Here is a 20,868-nt window from a genome sequence, read left to right as displayed (position 1 = left end):
TCTACAGTTGACTGCAGTGATGATTGCAGATATCTATGAATATAATTTTTAAAACCACTGCATTGCATATTTTAAATGGGTGAATTGCATGATATGTGAATTATATCTCAATAAAGCTAATAATTAAAAAGATAACATGCATGAATGGAGGCGAGAAACATGCACAGAGATAACACACAGGCACAGAGAGGACACACAAAGGGGTGACTCACACAGACGACAAACGCTCCAGCAGACATTCATGCAGAGACGACACGCATGTGGCACACAGACTGCCTGCTACCACGGAAGCGGGAGTCAGTGAGGCTGGGATGAAAGCCTGCCGACGCTGAGATTTCATCTAATTCAAACCTGATGTGGAAGCCTCAAGCCACAGGAGCTCTGCTGGAGGCTGGGGCTGCCAAGTCCTCGGTCCAAGCCAGAGAAAGTCTGAAAGCTGATTCAGACTGAGCTGCAGACTTGGGGACAGGCAGGAAGAAGGAGCTCTTGGAAGATGGGGCTGAAAGCTGCCAGGCTTGTCCACAACTGGCACGCTCTGCCACGTACATCTGCACGGCGCCCCATACCAGCAGCATCAGCGCTACCACAACAAGCCAAAAGCTCAAAGAAACACCAGGAAGCAAAGAGCCTCTGCCAGCTGGAGATAGTTATCTGGGATGACCACTTGGCCACAGTTCCCAAGGTCATGACCTCTGCAGGCCCCACACCCCGGGAGATGCTGGGTGAAAGGCTACTGAGGTCTTGCTGAGCCCAGTGCATTTGCAGCAAAAGTCTTTCTCAGGGGAGAAGCAATGTGGTGGGTAAATGCAGAGATCCTAGAGCCAGAGAGTTCCTGAGTTCAGATGCTGGCTCTACCACTCTCAAATCATGTAATGTTGGGACACTTACTTAACATCCTTGTGCTTCAGAATTATAACCACAACCATCTTGTAGGGCTGTTCTGAGAAAGCAATATACCTAAGGCACCTAGGATGGTCCCAAGCATGCCACGAGGGCCATGTTAGTGTTTGCATCTGCGGCCATGATTCTCATGATCACCACTGTCACTTTGAAATATGCCTGGAAGCCCCAGTGGCTCAGGAAGGGAACCCACAGGATCAGTGCTGGAGTTGACATTCTGGAACCACAGGAGGGTTTGTGTGTAGCTCCTGGCTCTGCTATGGCCTGGCTTTGACATGCTGATACATTTGGATGTTTATCCCCTCCAAATCTCATGTTGAAATGTGATATCCAGTGTTAGAGGCGGGGCCTGGTGGGAGGTGATTGGACCATGGGGGCAGATCCCTCATGAATGGTTTAGCACCATCTCTTTGGTGTTGAGTTCTCGTTCAGTTCATACAAGATCTAGTTGTGTAAAGTGTGTGGCACCTCCCCCATCTATTCTGCTTTCAATGTCACCATGTGGCATGCCAGCTCCTCTTCCCTCCCACCATGACTGCAAACTTCCTGAGGCTCTCACCAGAAGCAGGTGCTGGAGCCATGCTTGTACAGCCTGCAGAATCATGAGCCAACTAAAATTCTTCTTTATAAATTGCCCAGCCCCAGATATTTCCTTATAGCAACATAAAAATGGACTACCACATGTGTCCAGATCTCCTGCCTGTAAGTGGAAAGAAGTCCTCAAGAAAAAAAAGAATACCAGTGGTTGAACGTCCTAAGGGGAAAAGTCCTTACCCCCTAAAAAGGGACTGGTAGAGGATGATGTTAAAGGTGATAAAGAAGACCTGCAGACAAAAGGTTGGGCAGAAACATACCCAGCTGTTAGGGCATTGTCTCTAGGCAATGAGATGGTAGACAATTTCTTTCTCTTTAAACTTTTAGGTATTTTCTGACTTTTCTATGATGTCCTTATCTCAAAAGGCACACCTATTCTGCAGTGTGTGTGCCTACCACAACGAACACAGAATCAACTCCCATTCCCTAAACAAAGTTTAAAAAAAGGGAAACAAACATAATGCATCCCTCCTTTTCTGTCATTCAACTTCCCTGCAAAGTAGCGTAGAGGCTTCACTGGGGAGGGAAATACCTGGGGTTCCATCCCAGCAGGGTCCTTCCCAGCTGAGTGGCACCAGCCCTCTCTCAGCCTCAGATTCCATATCTGAAACCAAAGAGTGGATGGGAAGATGAGATAAGGCATGGGAAACGGCCCTCCTGGAGCCGGGTTCACAGCAAGTGGTGGTCTTTTCCTTTCCTTCCCTCCTCCGCCTGACTCTTCTGGTCCTGAAAGACCTGACCCCAGCTACTGACCTGACACACAGTAGGCTTTCCAGGAGACAACAGCAGCCGTTCTTAACCCTAGACAGTCACTAAAATCACCTGGGGGAATTTACAAAACTACGGCGACCTCCCAGACCAATGAAATCAACACCCGATGGGTGGGGCTCAGGAGTCAGTGCATTCTGGAAGCTGCTGGGTGATTCAGACGTGCATTCAGGGCTGAGAAACACTCATCCAAACCCTGGAGGCTTCCAAACAGTGGAATGGCATGAAAAGGGACATTTAAGTGGTCATGAGTGTTTCATAAAGAGAACAATAGCAGCACAGGTGTGTTCATCATAACACCGGAAATGGGCAAGTAAGAGAAGAAACGAGCGTACAATAAGTACGTTCCCTGAGAGGGGGCCGTGGGAGTCCAGTGGGCTGGGTTACTGCACACCTCTTACTTCACGACCAAGGGCCATCTAGACCACAAGTGATCCAGGGTGGGGGAAGCCTGGGAGGTAGAGGGAGCAGCTGTGACCTGCTGAATGGCCAAGGACCAGTCAATGCCCTCACAGCCATCCAAGCTGGGGGTCCATAGTGCAGAGAGTGAGGACAATTATTAGTAGTCCCTCTGTGCTGATGTTGATGATGAAGGTGATGACTAGCTCTGTCCTCTGGCACCTTGGAGAACAGAGTTGCTCAGATCATCAAAAGCTTGAAGTTCTGTTTTTTGTTTTTGTTTTTGTTTTAATAGGGTCTCACTCTGTCCCCAGACTGGAGTGCAGTGGCACGATCTCTGCTCACTGCAACCTCTGTCTCCCAGGTTCAAGTGATTCTTCTGCCTGTTTCCCGAGTAGCTGGGACTACAGGTGCACATCCACACCCAGCTAATTTTTTTGTATTTTTAGCAGACACACGGTTTCACCATGTTGGCCATGACAACCTGAACTCCTGACCTCAAGGGATCCGTCCACCTTGGCCTCCCAAAGTGCTAGGATTACAGGCGTAAGCCACCGCGCCCGACCAAAAGCTTGAAGTTCTTAAAGGAAGAGTGGTTGCTTTTTATTTCTACTCCTCTTCCCCTGCCAACAGGCAGATGTCCTGGTCCAGAGGCAGGACCTGTAGGTGCTCAGAGATTGCCTTCTGCTGCAAACCCCTCACTCTGGAGCCCATCCAGACTCAGGGCAGACCTTGCCAGGCCGGCAGCCACCCTCAGATTCCATTCCCCAGTGCCCAGGAGCCACACGGCTCTGAGGCTTCCCTCTCTGTCACCACCATAGCCCACCAAGCTCGGCGAAGGAGCTCTGCCTGGCCACTGCTTGGCCCTGAGTGCTGGCAGCAGCCATGGCTCTGGGATGAGGAGACAGGAAGCAGCCCTCAAGTGCCAGCAGGCGGTGTGGCTGCCAGGCCCTGAGTGGAGGAACAGCACCCTGCGTGGAGGCCTTGCGGTTTGAACCCTGCTGTTCAGACGCACACCAGCTGATGGTGAGCAGCACCAGGAAAGGTGCTACACCCTTGGCAGTGGAAAGCAGGCCCAAGAGAGGGCCCGACAGGTCACTGTCCCAGCCAGGCCTCCCCTCTGAATGAGGCCTACAGCAGCCTGGCCCAGGGGGTCGCTGACTAGTTCTAAACCATGTCTGCCATGTGAGACCATGCACGTAAATGTTTATCACTGCATCTGATACATAGCCTGGTCTGTAGTGAGCCACTGATGAGGGACTTGGCAGTGGCCGAGAGACAGGTTCCCTCCAGAATGCAGGTGAGCATGGGAGAATGCCAGGCTAGCTCTAGCCCCACGAGTGACTCCTAATGACACAATGATCCTCCAGGTATCACTGGCCAGTCTCCTCTGCCAAAGGTGGAAGGAGCAGATGAAGCACAATTGGCCAGAAGACCCCAGACAGGTGGTACGGTCCTGTACTTAACCCTGCCCAGGGACCAGCACCACTAGCACAGGTTCCAGATTTGGCCACACTCTGACGGTTCACCTGCCAGGCACTAGCAGCACAAATGCCCACACTGCAGCCACCAGACCCCCTCTCCAGACCCACTCCCTTCGCATGTTCACCTATGTCTCTGTAACTTGCTTCTCCTAAACCGTTGCCTGCAATAGCACATATTCACTCATTCATTCATCAGATGATGACTGAGAAGCCCCTGATCTAGGTGCTGGGGATACAGACAAAAATTCCTCTTTGCACGGAGCTAACATTCTATAGCAGGGTGGAGACAGGTGATAAATAACTAGAAATATGTGGCACACCAAGTGGAAGGAGCCATGGAGAAGAGAAAGGATTGGAGCTTGAAACTGTGAATAAGGTTGCCAGGGAGGACATCCGAAGGTGACATTCGAGTGAAAGCCTGAGGGGTCTGAGGGGCAGGCCCTGGCAGTCCCTGGGGAGGAATGTTCCCTTCAGGGAGGGCAGTGAGGAGGAGCAATGGCGGCCCAGGGACTGGTTGGCTTCTCCCGGAGGAGTGCCGCGAACCACAGAGGACTCGGATTGTAGCAGGACTGCCCGGGCTGCTGTTGGCGAACAGACTGCAGGGGCAAGGGAGTGCAGGGAATGCCACCATCTGGGAGAGACAGGAGGTGGCTCACACCACCCCAGTGGTGGTTACTCTTATTATGCTGTGTTTGTTTCCCTTTTAGAATTACCAGCAACAAAAATCCCCACACTGGAGCCACACAGGACCGGTTCTGTTCCAGAGCCACGGTTCCCACGGGCCTCCGTGCCTTCGCCCCTGCTGTGCACCCCACTGGGAATGCCCCTTTCACCCAGCTCAAAGGCCACCCTATCACTGCTCCCTCCTCTGTGCTCCGTGGCAGTGGCTCTTGGCAGGTGCTCTATCCCTGTCCCGGTATCTCTCTCCCTCTTCTAGACTTGAGCTTCAGGGGGATGAACTGGTTGATGCTGTGCAGCTGACTTTGGAATGAAACCATGCTAAACAAGCATCCTTTGGGTCAGGCCTTAAAACAAACTCCCTTGGGTATACCACCCTTGTGAGAGGTCCACTTCCCCAAAATTGTGGCCGTGGATTAGGGGACGGCATATTTTACCTAGCATCTCCCTATGCAGGGACTATGAATTATGAAGTGACAACATCTCAAAGGCATGATGCACCCAGGCCAGCAGTAGGCCAGGCTGTGGAACACAGGCCTCTTCGGACTGGAGGAGCTAACTCTGAGTGTGGACCCCTGCCAGCCTTGAGGGGTGGATGTGAACCTCTGCCTGGGGGGTGGGTGTGGCTTGGAGGGGAAAGTGACAGGCTGTTTCTGGACAGACCAAAGGTGTAAATATGTGGCTGGCTTAAAAGCAAAGGCTGACAAAGGCCTTCAGCCACCCGTTGGGAACAGACTTTGCATTCAGACCAACCTGGTCCTAACAAACGATCTCACCTCCAGACATTTCTCTAAAAGGAGGCCTGCTCTACTGCCCCATCAGCCGTGTTACTGAAAGCAGAAGAAAATCAGACTGCAGGGTTTTTAAATGTTCCATGACAAGTAATGTGTACATAACAGCAGCCTTCTCCCCCTCCAATATGTTGAAAATGGATAAAACAGCAGCACTGGTGACTTGAGTCTGAGAAACACCAGAAGGTTCCGTTTGAGCATCAAATGCCACTAACTGGGCCATTGACATCTGTTTTTCTTAGTTGGCCTTCCAGTTTCAGGGAAGACAGTGACATGCAGAAGTTGAGCAGCCCTCCCCCTCACAGTGGGAGCCTCATAAACACCTCTACTCAGTACCCCCAGGCCCCTTCAACCCCCACCACCATTAGACCAATCACTTTTAGCATTCATCATGCTGAAGCTGTTGCCACAGCTACTGTATCAGGGCACAGCACACAGTTTACGACCTTGAGTCTCTGCTCACATACACATGGTATTTCCACTGACAGGAGAGGCTGCCTGGAACTGCGGGAGGAACATTGCCTGGGAGTAAGGAACCTTGGTCCTTGTGCGCCCTGACACCTGACACTCACCTGCTACTTCCATGACCCTGGATCTCCTCCCCAACTTGAGCCTCGGCTTCCTCTGCTGGAAAATGAAGAGGGAGCTAGAAGCCCCCAAAGCCTCTTCCAGCCATAGCTGTCTCCAACTCAGGCCAAAGTCAGGGTGAATGGTGGAAATCACGCTGAGCTGGGATCCATGCAGGTTTTCATAACACAAGGGTATCTGCAAGCGCCTGAGCTTATGTTGACAGGGACCTCCTTAGTGTTGCTAAGGATGAAGCAGCAGGTAAATATTATCACTGTTGTTGTTTTTAGGGCTTTGAAAGCAGGGCAAGACCCACATGCTGAAAATGGAATGCTGGGCCTGGTGGATGGTTTGGGGACTTTCCATTGCAGTGCCTGGGAATGTGGAATCTCCTGGGCCCTCACTGAGAGCCCACCCTGGGCCTGTACCACCCTGGGGCTGGGAGGCAGATGCAGAGGCAAGCACAGCCATCACTCTCACCAGCCTGCTGAGCAGCCCCTAGGCCGCCCTCCCTCCAGCCAGTGCCTGAAGACACAGAGGAAGAAAAATAAAACCAGCCCTTGCTGGAATGGGAGGCCAGCTCTGCTCTGGAGGAGCCGCAGTGAGGTGATGTCTGGCTTTTATTCCATATCATAAATAAGTTATTAATCCAAGGCAGACAGTGAGGCATGGTCATGAGGAGACAAGGGAAGTAAAACTGCAAGATCAGACTGGCTGGAGGACTGGAAAACCACCCAGGACCCAGGACCCAGGCCCTGGGCCTCCACTCAGACAGACAGCAGCCCAGACAGGAGGGGCCTCTGGAAAGCAGGGGGAAGAGCCCTGGCATGGGCACGCAGAGAGCTGGAGACACACCTGCTGTGGATCCTGCCTCAGTTTCCTTATTTATTCTAAGACATCAGCAATAAGAAGAAGAAATGCTAACTTTTATTGTTCCAGGCACTGTGGCAGCACTTTAAGTGCATAATTTCTAACCCGCAAAACTATGAGGCAGGGACACCCACTTTACAGATACATAAACCGAGGCTTAGAGATGTCAAATCACTTGCGTAGGGGCAATGTGGAAGAATGTTTGCAAAGATGGCTGCATTCGGTCCTCTTGTTTCTGTGCACAGTCTCTTTACAATGAGACTTTACCACTCCTTCCCTCAAATGGAAGAGTCCATTTCCCCATTCTTGGAAAATTTTGTCCAGCTTTATGGCTTGCATTGACCAGCAGAATGTGCAGAAGTGACCTTATGCCACGATATGGTTTGGATCTGTGTCCCCACCAAATCTCATTTCAAATTGTAATCCCTAAGTTGGAGGTGAGGCCTGCTAGGGGGTGACTGAATCACAGAGTCAGTTTCCCATGAATGGTTTAGCACCATATTCTTGGCGCTGTTACTGTGACAGTGAGTGAGATCTGGTTGTTTAAAAGTGTGTAGCATCCCCCTCCTTTCTGTCTTCCTCCTGCCATGTGAGATACTTTGCTCCCCTTTGCCTTCTGCTGTGACTGGAAGCTTCCTGGGGCCTCCCCAGAAGCGGAAGCCACTATGCTTCCTGTACAACCTGCAGAACTGTGAGCTGATTAAACCTTTTTTCTTTCTAAATTACCCAGCCCCAGTTATTTCTTTTTTTTTTTTTTTTTTTTTGGAGACGGAGTCTCGCTCTCGCTCAGTCGCCCAGGCTGGAGTGCAGTGGTGCGATCTCAGCTCACTGCAAGCTCCGCCTCCCAGGTTCACGCCATTCTCCTGCCTCAGCCTCCCAAGTAGCTGGGACTACAGGCGCCCGTCACCACGCCCGGCTAATTTTTTGTATTTTTAGTAAAGACGGGGTTTCACCGTGTTAGCCAGGATGGTCTCAATCTCCTGACCTCATGATCCACCTGCCTCGGCCTCCCAAAGTGCTGGGATTACAGGCGTGAGCCACCGCGCCCTGCCCCAGTTATTTCTTTATAGCAGTGCAAGAATGAACTACTACATGCAACTCCCAAGGCTAGGCCTCAAGGGGTCTTCCAGCTTCCACCTTCCCCCTCTTGGAATGCTACCCCGAGACTGCCTACTGGAGGATAACTGGCCACAGAGAGAACTGAGGCTGCCCGGCCAACAGCCAGCACCATGGTGGTCATGTAAAAGAAGCCAGCTTGGGCCTTCCAGCCCAGCCCACCCTTCAGCGGAGCACAGCCAAGTGAGCAGGGCCGGGAGCAGGCAGGGGAGGAACCTCCCAGCCCACCCACAGAGTTGTGAGGAAGGACACACTGTTGTTTTCAGTTCCAAGTTTTAGACTGGTTTGTTACACAAGAATGAGAACTGATAGTTACTCAGTTTCCCCACCCTGCCCACCCTGCCTATTTCCCCAGGAGAGCCTGTGCTGCCCGCCTCCTGAGATTTGGCTGGGGTCAAGACACTCCCACGCATACCACAGTCCCTCTGTGTCCTCCAGGCCCTCACATTGCCACAATCAGGAAGCAGTGACTTCCTCTCTCCACACTGAAGACCCACAGTCACCCTGGCAGGCGGGTCAGGAGAGGCCCCCTTTCTCTCCAAAGAGTCCCTTTCTTGTTTTGTGTGCTGCAAACATGAATTGCCAAGAGGTACCCAGTATTTCCCAGTAAACTGGGTTATCTAAGTGGCAAACATGAGAAACCAGCTCGCACTCTCAGAGAGGGTGTGCACCCTGAAGACAGAGACTTGCTCACGAAGGGAGTGCTGAGGGCGGGGAGGTAAACGGGTTTCCCCTGCACACCCAGTCGGCCCACGGAGAGTGACTGCGTGAGCACATGCAGGGGAATCTGAGGCCCATGGAGAGTGACTGCGTGAGCATGTGCAGGGGGGTCTGAGGTCCGGGGACAGCGTGCCACAGCGGGCCTGCAGGGCCTGCCGGGGCGCAGGAGGGCAAATGGCAGTGTGCGTACCTCAGCGGTCACCACCTCTGGCCTAGGGGCAGATGGCCAGACAGCCACGGACAGGATGACAGATGCTGTCCCCTCATCTAACTGGGGTTAAAAACACAAAAACAGGAGTTTATGCCTCCTCACCCAGACAGTTGTCCAGCAGACCTGGTGCTGGGTCACGAGGACACACAGGTGACCACACTCTGCCCTGCGCCTCTGGCAACTACAAGTGGAAATGTTCAGGGCCAGCAGCAAACTGAGGGAGAAGCAAGGTGCACCCTGAAAAAACTAACAGGCCTGAGGCCAGGACCAGCCCCCCATTTCAGTGTGTGCCCCACTGAAAACTCAGAGACACCTCTGGGAGTGGAAGCCGGAAATTGGGATGCTCTTTTTTTTTTTTTTTTTGGAGACGGAGTCTCGTTCTGTCGCCCAGGCTGGAGTGCAGTGGCCTGATCTTGGCTCATTGCAAGCTCTACCTCCTGGGTTCACACCATTCTCCTGCCTCAGCCTCCCGAGAGCTGGGACTACAGGCGCCCGCCACCTCGCCCGGCTAATGTTTTTGTATTTTTCGTAGAGACGGGGTTTCACCGTGTTCGGCAGGATGGTAAATGGGGTCCTCTTGACTTCTTCTTTCCTGCCGCCATCCCCTCAGACCTGGTAGACTCAACCAACCAGTAATCCACACCATGTAATAGCAACAGCTGAGTGTACTGGGCACTGCACTGTGCCCTTTACACACATGACAACTCTATGAAGTGATTACTATTATGATCCCCACTTTACAGATGAGAAAACCGAACCACACAGAGGTGAGCTAACTGCCCAGGGTCATGGCATGTAACAGGCAGAGCTGAGATTTCAGTCCAGGCGGTCTGGTTCCAGGGTCACACTCACCCCAGCACGTGCTGCTGAGCTCACAAGCAACCCAAGTCCTCCAGCTAACCGCCTTGCTGGGTTTGGTTCATACAATGGCTGAAGAATTAGAACACTTATTAAAAAGTAAAGTAAACCTAAAAATCCATATTTCCCATTTCTCCTAAAATACTCAAAGCTCTTATAATATCAGAGTGGCACAGGAGTGGGCAGCTCCTCTCCCATTTGCCATAATCCCACCACCCCTATGACTACCCGGTCCTCTTCTCTTTCTTCTGTTACCTACTTACTCCTGGTGCTTCTGAAATTTCCACCTCCTGCCCCTCCAAGCCAGGGGCCCAGCCTTATGCTCAATGCTCCAGGAAATGCACACATTTAACACAGTCTCTGATTTCTAGGAACTGGTAGTTGAAATGGGAGATACATCAAGTGAGGGGACAGGGAAGGTGTGAACAGCACAGCAAAGGCAGGGGACTGAAAAGTGAGGCGAGAGCAGGCCAGCCTGGGCAGGGCAGGGGTGGGGACAGTAGTCTGTAAGCTGGAGCCCATAAGGCTAGAGAGGCACAAGGCTAGCAAGGCAGCAAGGCCTGCACCAACGTGGGGTCAGACACAATGCTCTGCTACCCCCTGCCCCCCTCCCAGGGTCTTTAGGCACACACGTGTGAGGGCAGGAGGCCTGCAGATCAAGATGTAAGGGGACAAGCCTGCTGGGTGTCTGGGAGGGGGTCGGTCACAGTGAGACTCCAAGCCTCCACACTCCACACCTCCAAAACAAGGTGGAAGGTGGAGCTGACCCGTGGCTTCCCAAGGCGCCCCCAGGACGCCTACTCACTCATCCAGCCAGTCAAGAGCAGCCCCCGGGCAAGGACAGCTGTTTGGCACAGGAGACCAAAAAGCCACAGACAAGTCTGCTGTGCACCAGCATGGAGCTGGAAGGATGAGTGGCTTTCTCAAACGCTAATGTGACTCCTGTTTACAAACCTCCATGGCTCCCCATGATGGCAGGGAAAAGGCCAAGCTCCGTGGTGAGGTTGACATTTTCCAATTACATTTTCACCACTCCCCATCTCCCATGGAGGTCTGAAATGACCTGCCATTTCCTGAATCCTGCAGAGACACAGGATTTCCTTCCCTACAGAATGACTACAATTCTCACTCCGTGGCTTTGAAAACTCCTACTGATCCTTTAAAACCCAGCCCAAATGTCCCCTACCCTGGAAGCCTTCCCTGAGCACCCCTCCTTCTCAGTACTCACCTCCCTGGTATGCACTATGCTTCCCTGTATTCCCACAAATCACCGAAGCTTAGTATGGTCTGTGTTGCCTTTTACTGTCTACTGCGCAGTTCAGCCTCCCCTTTAAACCGTGGGCTCCTGGAGTACGGGGTCAGAGGGCTGAGTTTCATCCCTGCATCCCCAGGACCTGGCCAAGGGGATAACACCAGTGATCTATATATCATTGCAGTGAAGGGACTCTGATGGTATTTGTAATATTTATCATTATTAATAGTTACTGTTACAAAGTAATCATGATTGGCCAGGTGTGGTGGCTCATGCCCGTAATCCCAGCACTTTGGGAGGCCGAGGCAGGTGGATCAGCCGAGGCTGAGGTCAGGATTTTGAGACCAGTGGGGCCAACATGGTGAAACTCTGACTGTACTAAAAATAGAAAAATTAGCTGGGCACGGTGGTGCACACCTGTGGTCCCAAATGCTCAAGAGGCTGAGACAGGAGAATCACTTGAATCCAGGAGGCAGAGGTTGCAGACTTTTATCCATTTTTTAAGGCCCTGCCATAAACCACGTCCTGCACTTTGCATTATCTCATTTAATCCTCTGAACAACCCCATAGACAGTTGTTCCTCTGCCCTTCCTACAGATGAGGAACGTAAGCACAGCGCGATGAAGACGCTTGCTCAAGGTCTCACAGCTGGTCTGTGCTGGAGTGAGCACATCCTGCTGTTTCCCCCAGCCTAGACTATTTCCTTGGAATTACAAACACCACCTTTCATGGGGCCCTTCCATAGGCCAGGTGCTTTTAGTAACAGGTTTATTTATTTCTTTATTTATTTTTTGAGACAGAGTTTCGCTCTTGTTGCCCAGGCTGGAGTGCAATGGCGCAACTGGCTCACTGCAACCTCCGCCTCAAGCAATTCTCCCACCTCAGCCTCCTGAGTAGCTGGGGTTACAGACATCCCCACCATGCCTGGCTAACTTTGTATTTTTAGTGGAGGCGGGGTTTCTCCATGTTGGCCAGGCTGGTCTCGAACTCCCGACCTCAGGTGATCCACCCGCCTCAGCCTCCCAAAGTGCTGGGATTACAGGCATAAGCCACCGCACCCAGCCAGTAATAGGTTTATTGAGATATAACATAACATATAATTCACCTATTTAAAGTGCATATTGTAATTGCTTTTAGTATATTCACAGAATTGTGTAACCACTGTCATAATTTTAGAATATTTTCAGCCTCCGATAAAGAGGCCCCTTACCCTGAAGTTCTCAACTCCCCCAGCCCCACCCTACCTTACATTGTAGTCCCATTTTAAAGACAAAAGGGAGGTGCTCAAAGAGCTTCTGTGACGTGTTCAGTGGTGAGCAGCTGGGCTGGGATGCAGCCTCCCCCATCCCTCCCAAAGCCGTCTGCCAGGGTCTACTCCATATAACCCATCAAAAATGCAAGATCTGCAGAGTGGAAAACAGAACCAGATGGTGACAAATCTTACACGTGTGGCTGCTTCCGCGCCAGGCCCTGACTCACAGAGGCACTGAAGGCAATGGGGGAAACACGGTGCAGCCAAGCCCCCAGCACCCCGTCACAGGGTATCAGGCCCCAGGACCTAGGGAGGTAGAGATGGCCGTAGGAGAGGCAACCCTTCAAGAGGCTGGTGGCCTGGATTCTAGATGGGCAGAGTGAGCATGCAGCTCCACTTAGAAGCAGGGACCCCACTCTGCCGACCCCATCCTTGCACGCCACAACTTCTCCAGGATCCACAAAGAACTGGTCCCCACCCCATGTTCCTCCCAGGTGCAAAGTGTTAGTGGCTCTGAAGAGTGGCCCATCAGGTCACTGCTGATACCTGGACACATTCCCAGTCTGGGACTCTCAAGTCTAACAACATCCCAAGCTAGCTGCTCCCAACCCCAGAGGAAGCACTTTGCAGGCAGGACCAGGCCCCGCCCCCACATCCCTTATTTCCTGCCCCGAATATCCTAAGGACTGGCTGGATCATTCTTTCTGCCGGTCAGGAGCCTGGCACTATCTTTCATGTTTACAGTGTCTGAACAGTCTTGAGCAATTGCTACCTCCTCCGGGGAGCCTTCCTAGGTGCCCTAACCAAACTAAACGGGTCCTTCTCCTGCTGCCTCTCACTGGATTCTCAAGTTTGCTTTTATATCTGGGTCCCCATTAGCCTACGAACTCCTCCAGGGCAAGGGCCCTGCTTTTTCATTCCTGAATCTTTCTCTTTCCCCTCCCACAGCTAGGACACACAGAAGGCCCTCCAGAACAGTGGGTGGGAAGTAAGATGAAGAATCCCATACCCCACTGTTAGGCATGAATTAACCGCAATGCAGGAGGGAGCCGTCAACTACAGGTTTACAGGGGCCTGGGGCCTGGTTCCAAACCCCAGCAAGGTCAGCCCCATGCCACAAAGCACCAATGCCAGAGCTGGAACGGGTCTGAGCTTACACATTCCAGCTTCCTTAATGTACCAAGGTGGCAACTGAGGCCCAGAGAACGGGCCAGCTTGCTCAGAAACACACAGCCACATCTCTCAACTCCCAGCCCAGCCTCTTCAAGAGAGCAAGCTGCCACATCCCTGCCCACACCCCCTCTTCCATCCTACCCTTCCTTCAAGGTGAGACCAAGCCCCCCTGCCCAGTGTGTCTTCTAGGGTCCACTCCCCAGCCCCACCTGACATGGTGCTCCTTCCTCTGTCCAACCATCACTAGCCTGCCAAGCTCTTCCCCCTACCCAGGGGGCCCTCCCCACCCTCTGGCCCCAGCAAACTTCTACTCATCCTTCAAGGCCCGGTTCAAATGTCACCTTCTCTGACATTAAAGAAATCACTCTCATTTACTGAGCACCCATCCCCACTGTGTTCTAGAAAACCAGGTGAATGTTGAAACTACTGGTAGGTTTCCCCCTGCATGGCACCCAAGTTCCTCGAGGACAGGGACCCGACTCTTTGCAAAGCAGGAGTAATAACAATATCTGCAAACACATTTCACAAGATTGAAGGAAGCAAAAGAGTTTTAGTTTGTAAACTATAAGAGTTATAGTTTGTAAACTATAAAGTCCTGTGCTAATGGAAGCTATCTGTATTATCTTTGTATCTCCGCCTATGACTCAGTTTCCTCATCTACAAATGGATGGAGTTAATAAAAGCACATTCACATATGCACGCTGTGTCTGGGCCACAGGAAGGACTGGTTACTGTTGCTGTCATTATCTGTGTCACTTTCTTTTTTTATGATCTCCCTGTGGACCTTGTCCATGGTCAGCACTCAGTACATATTTTTTGAAATGAATGACTTTGGCATTTGAGATGTTAGAGAATATGGGATTAAAATCCAGAGACCATGTAAGATGCAGAGTTCAATCTTATCATCAGAAATGCTATACCATGGCCTTTGAGTCCAAAGGTGAGCTCAGCTGGGTCACTGGGACACAGCCCCTTGCTGTCATGGGACACAGAGCAGTTTCCTGGAGTGGGCGGAAAGTCAAGGAATCCCAGCCTGGGGTGACCTCTGTGCTGGCAGCCCCAGTGGAAGGCAGTCAGGGAGTACCACTCCCAGGGCCTGGACGGGGAGGTGTCCAGATACTGGACTTGAGGACTGGCCTCTGGAAACAGCCAGGGTACATGTTGTGGTCCAGCCTGAAGCTCAGCCCAGTAAAGTCCATTTCTGCCCCTCACCAAGGGGCGGGGGACCCAGGAAAGTCACTTCCGGGAGCCTCAGTTCTGTACCAGCTACAGAGCAAGCCTCCAGAAGCCTGTACCTGGACAGCCTCTGAGACCCGGTCCCGCTTCAGCAAATGCCACACAGAATCGATCCCATCTTCCAGGGAACATCAAGCATAGCCCCTCTTTGGACACATGAGAAGAGTAAAGCTCAGAAATGGGGGTGACTTGCCCAAGGTCACACAGCTAAGGAGAACATTTACTCAGAGGCCACCAAAAATTAGCAACACCCTCTGAGGAATGTCCAGCCCCAGGCCCACTGAACAGCCCCACCTCCACCATCTGCCAGCCCCCAAAACCAGAGCATGACGACTTGTCACCATATACGCTACACCATGGAGCCATGTGCTCGTGCTTCAGGAGTGCTGGCTCAGGACCCTTCATGGCCCTGATCCCTGTGGCACCTAGCGGTCAGTCACTACTTGTCAACAGGCTGCTGAGCTGGTTCAATGACAAGGGAGGTTTTCAGGATGCAAAGGGGGTGGGGAGCCACTTATTGTCGGTGACTGTCATCCTTAGCTTAGGTTCTCAGCATCTATTAAGCATGTCCTCTGTGCCTCACTTCAGGAGGGCAGTCAGAGAGGCAGGGGCCCCGGCCCCGTCACTGAGGAACTTACAGCCTACCTGTGTGATGACGTTAGAAGGAATTCACCATCTAATTCAGTTCAGCTGCTGGCTTGCACCAGCACTTTCTGTCTCTCTATCTGCATGGATACTGTATCCCTGGATGATTCCTGACATCACTTGGGATTCTCAACCAAAACTTGTGGCCATGGCATAGCTCTAGCCAGCGGAGTGACCAAGGGCCCCTGTGGCACAGAGCCAAAGTGGGCTGGCAGCGGAGGCTTAGCCCGGACACCTGACAAGGCCGTAGGCTCCCCTAGCTGCCCTGACAATCTGCTTTCTCAAAGTCCATTCTCAGGAACTTTTGCATCAGTTCACCTGCAGAGTTTGGTGTCGATCAGATCCTGGTCCCTCCCCCCGAGAGGCAGATTCTGCACCCCTGACAAGGTGCTCAGGTGATTCTACTGCGTGCTCAACTATGAAAACCAACGACCACGTAGATAAGCCCTCTCCATCAGGGCCCTATCACCTTCAATGGGGTGAAAATTGATTCTGGGGAAGGCAAAAACATATAAAGCCCAGATAGATATACAGTGTACAAACAGATCTTCAGTGTATCTGTAGTATTAAAATTGCATGAGGAAAGCTAGGCACAGTGACATGCACCTATAGCCCCAGCTCCTGGGATGCGGAGGCAGGAGGATGGCTGGAGGCCAGGAGTTCAAGTCTGCAGTACCTTTTGTTTGTGCCTGTGAATAGCCACTGCACTCCAGCCTGGGCAACATAGTGAAAACCCACCTCTAAAAAAACAAAACAAACAACAACAAAAAAAATACCCACCTCATCCTAAGGTGGACTGATGATTGGGGGGAAATGTCTAAAACATTTAGGGGTACATCATGATAAAAGGTGGAAAGCACTGGTTTAGACAGAGGCAGCCACGAAATCAGCAGGTAAGACTTATCCTACCCATGGGACGATGGTGACAAATGCTCCCCGCCCTGTCAGTGAGGAAGGAACCCACAAGCCCTCCCCATCTCAAATGTTCTCGGTCTCAAAGCTGGAGGGCAGAGGAGCAAGCAGGCCTCTTCCTGGGACCCATCAGCTCACATCTGGCGTCTCTGGGGCAGGGAAGAGCCGCCGAACAGGACCCTGAGGCTGCTGTGCCAGCTCACAAGGGCCTGCACACTGAGGAGGAGTAGCGAGGGGAACGAGAGGCAGCCCCAAGTGGGGGCAAGAAAGACAGCCCACCCCATGGCTTTCTGGTTTGCAATGTGAAGCCAACTAGCAGAGGCGCCCCCAGACTCTGGGAAGCAGTGTAGAAGCAGTGAGGGTCCTAGGAGAGGGGCCACGCAGAGCAGCCAGGAAAAAGCAGGCTGGCTCTGGGAGGAGCGACAGGGAGGAGAAGAGGAAGGACATGACATCACAATGTTATAGGACATAACAGCAGCCACTAACTGTGCCCGCACCATGAGCCACGCAGGGGCAGCCCCCAGTGCACTGCCCAGTTAGGCAGGCCACATCCTTAACACCCGCGGGTCAGCTCCAGGAGAGCAGAAGCCACGTCTGCCTCAGGCACCACCGTACCCCCAGCACCTAGAACAGTAAATATGTGCAAAATAAATAAGGGAAAGAACCACAGAGAGGTTAACTCATCCAAATCCTCACAGCTAGGCAGCGGCTCAGCCACAGTTCCAACCCCAGCAGTCACACTCCAGAGCCTGGCTTCCTCACCCCGGTGTTTCTCTACACTCAGAGATACCAGCCAGACAGCTTGTGATCCAGGGGGGTCCATGGAGGGTGACGGGTGAAAAAGCCATGGGGTGGGCATGATAAAGGCACCATCCCAACTCGGCCACTTCACACCTGGCAGAGCGTGAACCTAGTGGCCCACGGGGGCAGGCAGCACCCCCTCAGGAAGGCAGCACCACCCCTGCCTTGGCCCAGACTGCAAAACATGCCCATAGCCATCTCAAAACCACGTGAGCAGGGCACGGGAGGGGGAGGATGCAACTTAATGAAAGTCTCATCCCTTACCAATCCGTCACAGTTGCTGATGGCAACAGCTGCCCCAGGCATTCCAGTGACACCTCCAGTGTACACACACTCCTGCCGTAAGGGCTGCCGGAACAGCTCCCGAAAATCCTCCTGCCACTCCACTGAGGCTCCTGGCACTACCAACCTCCGATTGGGCCACAGGCGCAAGTGCAGTTCCTTCCCAAAAACAGTGACATTGAAGTAGAGGGAGTGGCGCCCCGCCCTGCCATGCCACAGGGTCCCTCCTGGGTGCAGAGGGCTGCGAGCCACCCGGAGGTGACTGGAGTGTCGTGGTAGTGTGGGTGGCGTGTCCGCTACCATGCTCTCTGCAGAGGCTGCTGCTGGGCCAGACACCACGTGGGAGAGGAAGCGTCCCCGAAAGTCTGTGCTGCAGGGCACTGTCACACCGTAGTCACTGAGCTTTCCAGAGAGGTGCAGCTCTGTGGGAGGTAAACAAAGAGTCACTTCAATGCAGTCAGTGCAGAGGTAAGGAGAAGTCGGAAATCCCACTAGGGCAGGGAGGGATAGGAACCCTGAGTGTCACTCTTAGATGGCCCCGTTAGCCCGAGTTCACCCATTTTCCATCCATTGCTTCCTGAGCTCCACGATTCCTCCACTTGGATGAAGGGTGCTCAGGTACTTTGTAGAAATATCACTCCCTGTAGCCCCCAGGTCCTTTTTAAACTCAGCAGAAGAAAGCAAATGATACCAGACAGAGCCTGGTCACTAGCGACAAGACTTCCAACCTTGGGCTCTGCCCAGAAAAGGACTAAAATTCCCCAAAAGCCAACAGGGCAAATAAAGGGAAGGGCAGATCTGCCCAAACTCCACAGCGTGCTGAAGTCACCACCCCAGGCTGGGGTAGGGCCCTCCTCCCCAAGCTTCCAAGAACGCAGCTGGCAAAACAAACACACCTAGAAACCCAGGGGACCGCGGGCGCGTGTCAAAGAGAAGGTGGGGCTGCAGAGGGGAGGGAGGGAATGCCCAGTTCTCTATTTTTCCAAGGTTAGAAAGAAAACTTTTTAAAGCAGGACAGGGGCCGCTGAGATTTCTGTATGGCCGAGCCCCAAACTGGATAAATATAGATCTTCAAAAATAAAAGGATATACAGGGGATGACCTGCCCACTTGGGCTGAATTAACTGTGAGGTCATGGCCCCATGCTCCAGGCCACATGCCAGCAGGCCCATCCTCACACAGCTCTCCTTGAGCCCAGCCAGGCTGGGCAGGAATGACAGCTCCCTGGCTTCCAGGCCTGGTGATTCATGAATGCGAGTTTGGGAAGAATTTTCATTTCCACACAGCTCTACCTCTCGTCTCCCCAGTTCACGTCACTGATAAAACATAGAAAGTGGTGTTTCCTGAAAATCCCCCATGCCCACAGTTCTAGTTTCATCCCCATTATAGCAGAGGACCCCCAAAACCGCTGCAAGAGGGGACCCACTCTGGCACATGAACAAGGCTCACAGAAAAGGAGGCACCCTGCCTGGAAATGACCCGAGACTCCTCCCCATGTTCAGAGCCACCAGGAGGGTACCCCATGCTGCAGGGCAGGAGTGGAGTGTGTCTGGTCTGTTTGCAAGAGGCCTGTGTCCGCAGCGTTTGACAATGCTAGGTTGGGGGCAGTGGAAGGACGTGTGTTTCTGTGCAGGAGCATGACTGCACTGCATGCTCTGTAGTAGGAGGCAATCACCTGTTAGCCTTATTCTGGGTGTGTAACAGTCTCTCTCTCTCTCTCACATACACACACACACCTTGCACCCAGGCTCACACAAGTTGGAGACAGAGAAGACACTGAACGAGAAAGACACACAGGACAGAGAAACAAATTGGGAAAGGGGGGAAAGAAGAAACACAGAGAGACAAAGAGACAGATACGCTGCTCCTAAGAGGAGACTCGATGCTCCCAAATTCTCTCCTGGGGTCTCTGTCTACTTCTAGCGCTAGAAATGGAGAGAAATCCCTGGACTGTGCTGTGGCACAGGGGAAGAAAGATAGCAAATCAGCCCAGAGTGTGCACACTGCCTCCCACCCGCGGGAACCCTGACCGGGTAACTGGAGCAACCTTGGGCCACCCTGACCGCGAGCACCCCGGACCCCACGGGCCCCCGCGCGCCCAACCCGCACGCACCTGGGGTCCGGCTGCCCGCGGCGGCGCAGAGCGCACAGTGCAAAGGCAGCAGGCAGGACAGCAGCGCGCGGAGTGGAGCCATGTGGCCGCGCTGAGAAGCAGGCTGGGCAAGCGCCCGAGCCCGAAGTCCCAGGCTGAGGGCGGCGAGGCTAGGGTGCGCCCCGGGTTGTCGGAGCACCGGCCGGCTCCCGCCGCCGCCGCCGCCGCCGCTGCCGCCTCCCCGCCTAGCAGCCTGCCTCCCGCCCGTCCCGGGTCCCCTGCGCGGCGCCGCCGCCTGGACCGCTGGCTCCGGGCGCGCGAGGCTGCAGGCTGGAGAGCGGAGCCGCTGACGTGCCAGCGCCCCCGGTGCCAACTGCCGGCGGGTCGGTCTGCCCGCCCGCGCAGTGACGCTCCGGGACTCCGCGGGAGCCGGGCGAGGGGGCGGCGGGGCGGGCCGGGGGTGGGCACACCGGGCGGGGCGGGGCCGGGCGCGGGTCGGAGCTGGGGCGCCGGGCGCCGGGGGGCGGGGCGCGCGGCTGGGGAGTGCAGCTGCCTGTGGCCGGGGATCGGAAGTGCCACGCGGAGCCAGAGCAGGGGCTCCTGGCGCACGGAGCTGTTGTACCCTCAGACGCCTGGGCTCCCGGAGTGGTGGCCCAAATCCGCTTTCTATGGCTGCTCCGCCCCCTTTCTTGGCCGCAGAGCCTGCTCTCTGTTTCTGTTCCAGATCCAGGAGGCTAAAGAGGTGTCCGGCAGGATTTGGAGGTGTGGTGGACAGTCAGCCTCCCGGTGGAGGGAGACTCCCTCTTTCTTTCACTATGGTCTTGATGCCCTCACTAACCATCGACCCCTTGGATCTACCCATTTTCCAGACACCAGGCCAGGGTGCAGGACTGACCTGTGGTCCTAGCCAAGAGCAGGGCTGAGCCTGTGAGGAGAGAACCCTGGCTTCAGAGTCAGACAGCCCTGATTGAAATCCTAGCTCTGAACCTCAGTTGCCTCATCTGTGAAATGGGTGTTAACTATAGCACATAATAGATGCTCAGTAAGTGATAACTGTCCTCCACTTCCATCCCTGACGCCAGTAGCAACTGCGGCATCCCAAGGTGGAAAGAACCAAGAGTCAGAGATGAGCGCTTGATGCTGGTGTTGCAATGGTGTTGAGACCAGGTCAGGAGTCAGTACAAACAACCCAACAGAAGATCCATGTTCTTGCTTTACTCTGTAAATATGTAACTTAATAACTTGCAAATAAACTATATTTCAAGCAA

At 53.4% G+C, this 20,868-nt stretch overlaps 1 protein-coding gene across 2 annotated transcripts in view; it reads right to left on the bottom strand.

Moving 5' to 3' along the window:
• ADAMTS14 (ADAM metallopeptidase with thrombospondin type 1 motif 14) overlaps positions 1-20,000 on the bottom strand; it is an 88,110-nt gene extending 68,110 nt beyond the window's left edge. For both annotated transcript variants that reach the window (XM_023205021.2, XM_023205022.2), the window contains exons 1-2: positions 19,622-20,000; positions 17,492-17,931 (exon numbers count right to left, since the gene is read on the bottom strand). In XM_023205021.2, coding sequence (XP_023060789.2) covers positions 17,492-17,931; positions 19,622-19,703 — 522 coding nt within the window. In that variant the 5' untranslated portion in view covers positions 19,704-20,000. The remainder of the gene's footprint in view (positions 1-17,491; positions 17,932-19,621) is intronic.
• Positions 20,001-20,868: the final 868 nt, after the last annotated feature.

This window comes from Piliocolobus tephrosceles, chromosome 9 (assembly GCF_002776525.5).
Source record: "Piliocolobus tephrosceles isolate RC106 chromosome 9, ASM277652v3, whole genome shotgun sequence".
Classification (NCBI taxonomy): Eukaryota; Metazoa; Chordata; class Mammalia; order Primates; family Cercopithecidae; genus Piliocolobus; species Piliocolobus tephrosceles.
Note: the sequence above shows the minus strand (reverse complement) of the source record. Positions and strands in the feature narration are given on the sequence as shown.